Source organism: Vigna umbellata, chromosome 9 (genome assembly GCF_029865625.1).
Source record: "Vigna umbellata cultivar VRB3 chromosome 9, Vumbellata_1.0, whole genome shotgun sequence".
Lineage (NCBI taxonomy): Eukaryota > Viridiplantae > Streptophyta > Magnoliopsida > Fabales > Fabaceae > Vigna > Vigna umbellata.
In genome coordinates this window covers 20,596,881-20,598,740 of record NC_142173.1, presented here as the reverse complement: position 1 = coordinate 20,598,740, position 1,860 = coordinate 20,596,881, and the positions used below count along the sequence as shown (strand labels likewise).

Genomic DNA, 1,860 nt, shown 5'->3' with positions numbered 1-1,860 from the left:
CGGCCTGATAAATTGCTTATCCATCAGCTCTTCAATCTGTTTCTTAAGTTCAACCAACTCTGCAGGCGCCATTCGGTATGGTTGAACGGAGATGGGGGCTGCTGTCGTCACCAAGTCAATGGTGAATTCAACTTCACGAGTAGGAGGTAGTCCAGGTATTTCTTCTGGAAAAACGTCCGGAAACTCGTCCACAACCGAACGCCCATTATTGTCACTAATAGACGATCGTTCTTTTACCAATCCTCCGAATTCCTTATCTTCATGCGTCATAATCAGGAAACAGCTGGCGCCCTCCATAATGTCTTCTTTTAGTTGGCCGAGCGTTACTGACACTTCCTCTTCTTCTTCATCCGGAAAGATTAACTCCTTCGCCCCACAATCTATAAGAATGCGATTGGCAGCCAACCAATCCATTCCTAAAATCACTTCTAAATCCTTTAAAGGCAAACAGATTAAATTCACCTTATAACTACGCCCTTCAACCACAATAGGACATCTAATGCACACACAGTAGGCGTCCTAATCTCTCCAGCCGCCGGGGTTGACACCACTAGGTCAAACTGCATATCTCTCTCAACTACTCCCAATTTCTCAACACACGCCTTCGAGATGAAGGAGTGAGTCATCCCCCGAATCAAACAGCACTCGACATGGCATTCCATACAGCAAGCATTCACCAGTTATAAGATTACCTGAACTTGCTGCCTCAGCGCCAGTTATAGCATATACCCGTCCAACTGCTTGAGCTCGTCCACCTCTCGGCTGATTCCTTCCAGTATTTGGTGGCCTCATCACTGCTCGTCCACCCATGTTGCACTCGTTCTCCAAGTGCCCATTCCGCCCACAACGGTTGCAGTGTTTTCCTCCCATCAGTTGAGGACATGACGAACGGTAGTGTGGTCCTCCACACTGGAAACCAGTAACGTTTCCATGCTGCCCAGACTGTCCGGCAGAAACTAAAGCTTGAGACCCGCTCGTGTTGGCTGGTTGATTTGGACGAGCATACGGAATTCTTCTTTGATTAACATTGCCTCTGGAGACGATCGGTCCCCTCACTGCTTGTTGTTGTTTCTTGTGTCGTTCCGCTTCTGCCATATTCTTCTCCAAAACCTTGGCCCTCTCAACCATGGCAGGGAACGTCCGTATACATAAACTGGAGATTAAAACCTTTAAGTCACTCCGCAGTCCGTTCTCAAACTTCCGGCACTGCCACTCTTCACTGGTGGCCATAGTATTGAACCTGACGAGATGTTTGAATTTGTTGGTGTATTCAGAAACGGACATCCCGCCTTGAACGAGTTGCAGAAACTCCACTTCTTTAGCAAAACGGACGTTGTCAGGGAAGTATTCCTCATAAAATTTGCTCCTGAATACTTCCCACGTAATGGGATTTTGGGCGTCCGTTAAGATTGCTCTCATGCTCGCCCACCAGTTGCTAGCTTCTCCAGTCAACAGGTACTCTGTGAACGCCAACCTGTTCTTGTCCGGGCATCTTTTGGCGTTAAAGATTCTTTCCATGTCCCTCAGCCACTGATCTGCCTCATCAGGGAGGCATTTTCCGCTGAACTTTGCCGGATGGTGTTGCAAAAAGCTCTCCAAACTCCACTCGGTTGATTGAGCAGCGTTGGAAGAGGACGCTCCTGGCGTGCCTCTGGTGGCAGCAATGATCTCCATTAGTTGCCGCTGAGTCGCCTCAGAATTAGCGCGAGCGGCCTCTAAACTTTGTAATGCAGCAGCGTTCTGCTCCATCAAAACTGTATTTTGCTGCTGTAGCCTATCTATCACCGTTTCCAACAACCTAGTGTGGTTGGGTGCATCAGATTCATTGGGCTGTGGTGGAGGAGGGAGTCTAGGCGCCAT

General features: G+C 48.5%; 1 protein-coding gene across 1 annotated transcript; it reads right to left on the bottom strand.

Annotated features, from left to right (window-relative positions):
* Positions 1–458: 458 nt before the first annotated feature.
* LOC148192883 (uncharacterized) lies at positions 459–1,860 on the bottom strand. Its single transcript, XM_088099300.1, has 2 exons — positions 646–1,860; positions 459–602 (listed from the first exon to the last, which is right to left on the bottom strand). Exons 1-2 carry the CDS (start codon positions 1,858–1,860, stop codon positions 459–461), a joined length of 1,359 nt encoding a protein of 452 aa, XP_087955426.1.

What these genes read in the sequence shown, in the direction of transcription:
- LOC148192883 (XM_088099300.1), bottom strand. Translation starts at nt 1,860, where the DNA reads ATGGCGCCTAGACTCCCTCCTCCACCACAGCCCAATGAATCTGATGCA. An exon ending in TGTATGGAATGCCATGTCGA is followed by an intron (nt 603 to 645) that starts GTGCTGTTTGAT and finishes TTCATCTCGAAG; the next exon opens with GCGTGTGTTGAGAAATTGGG.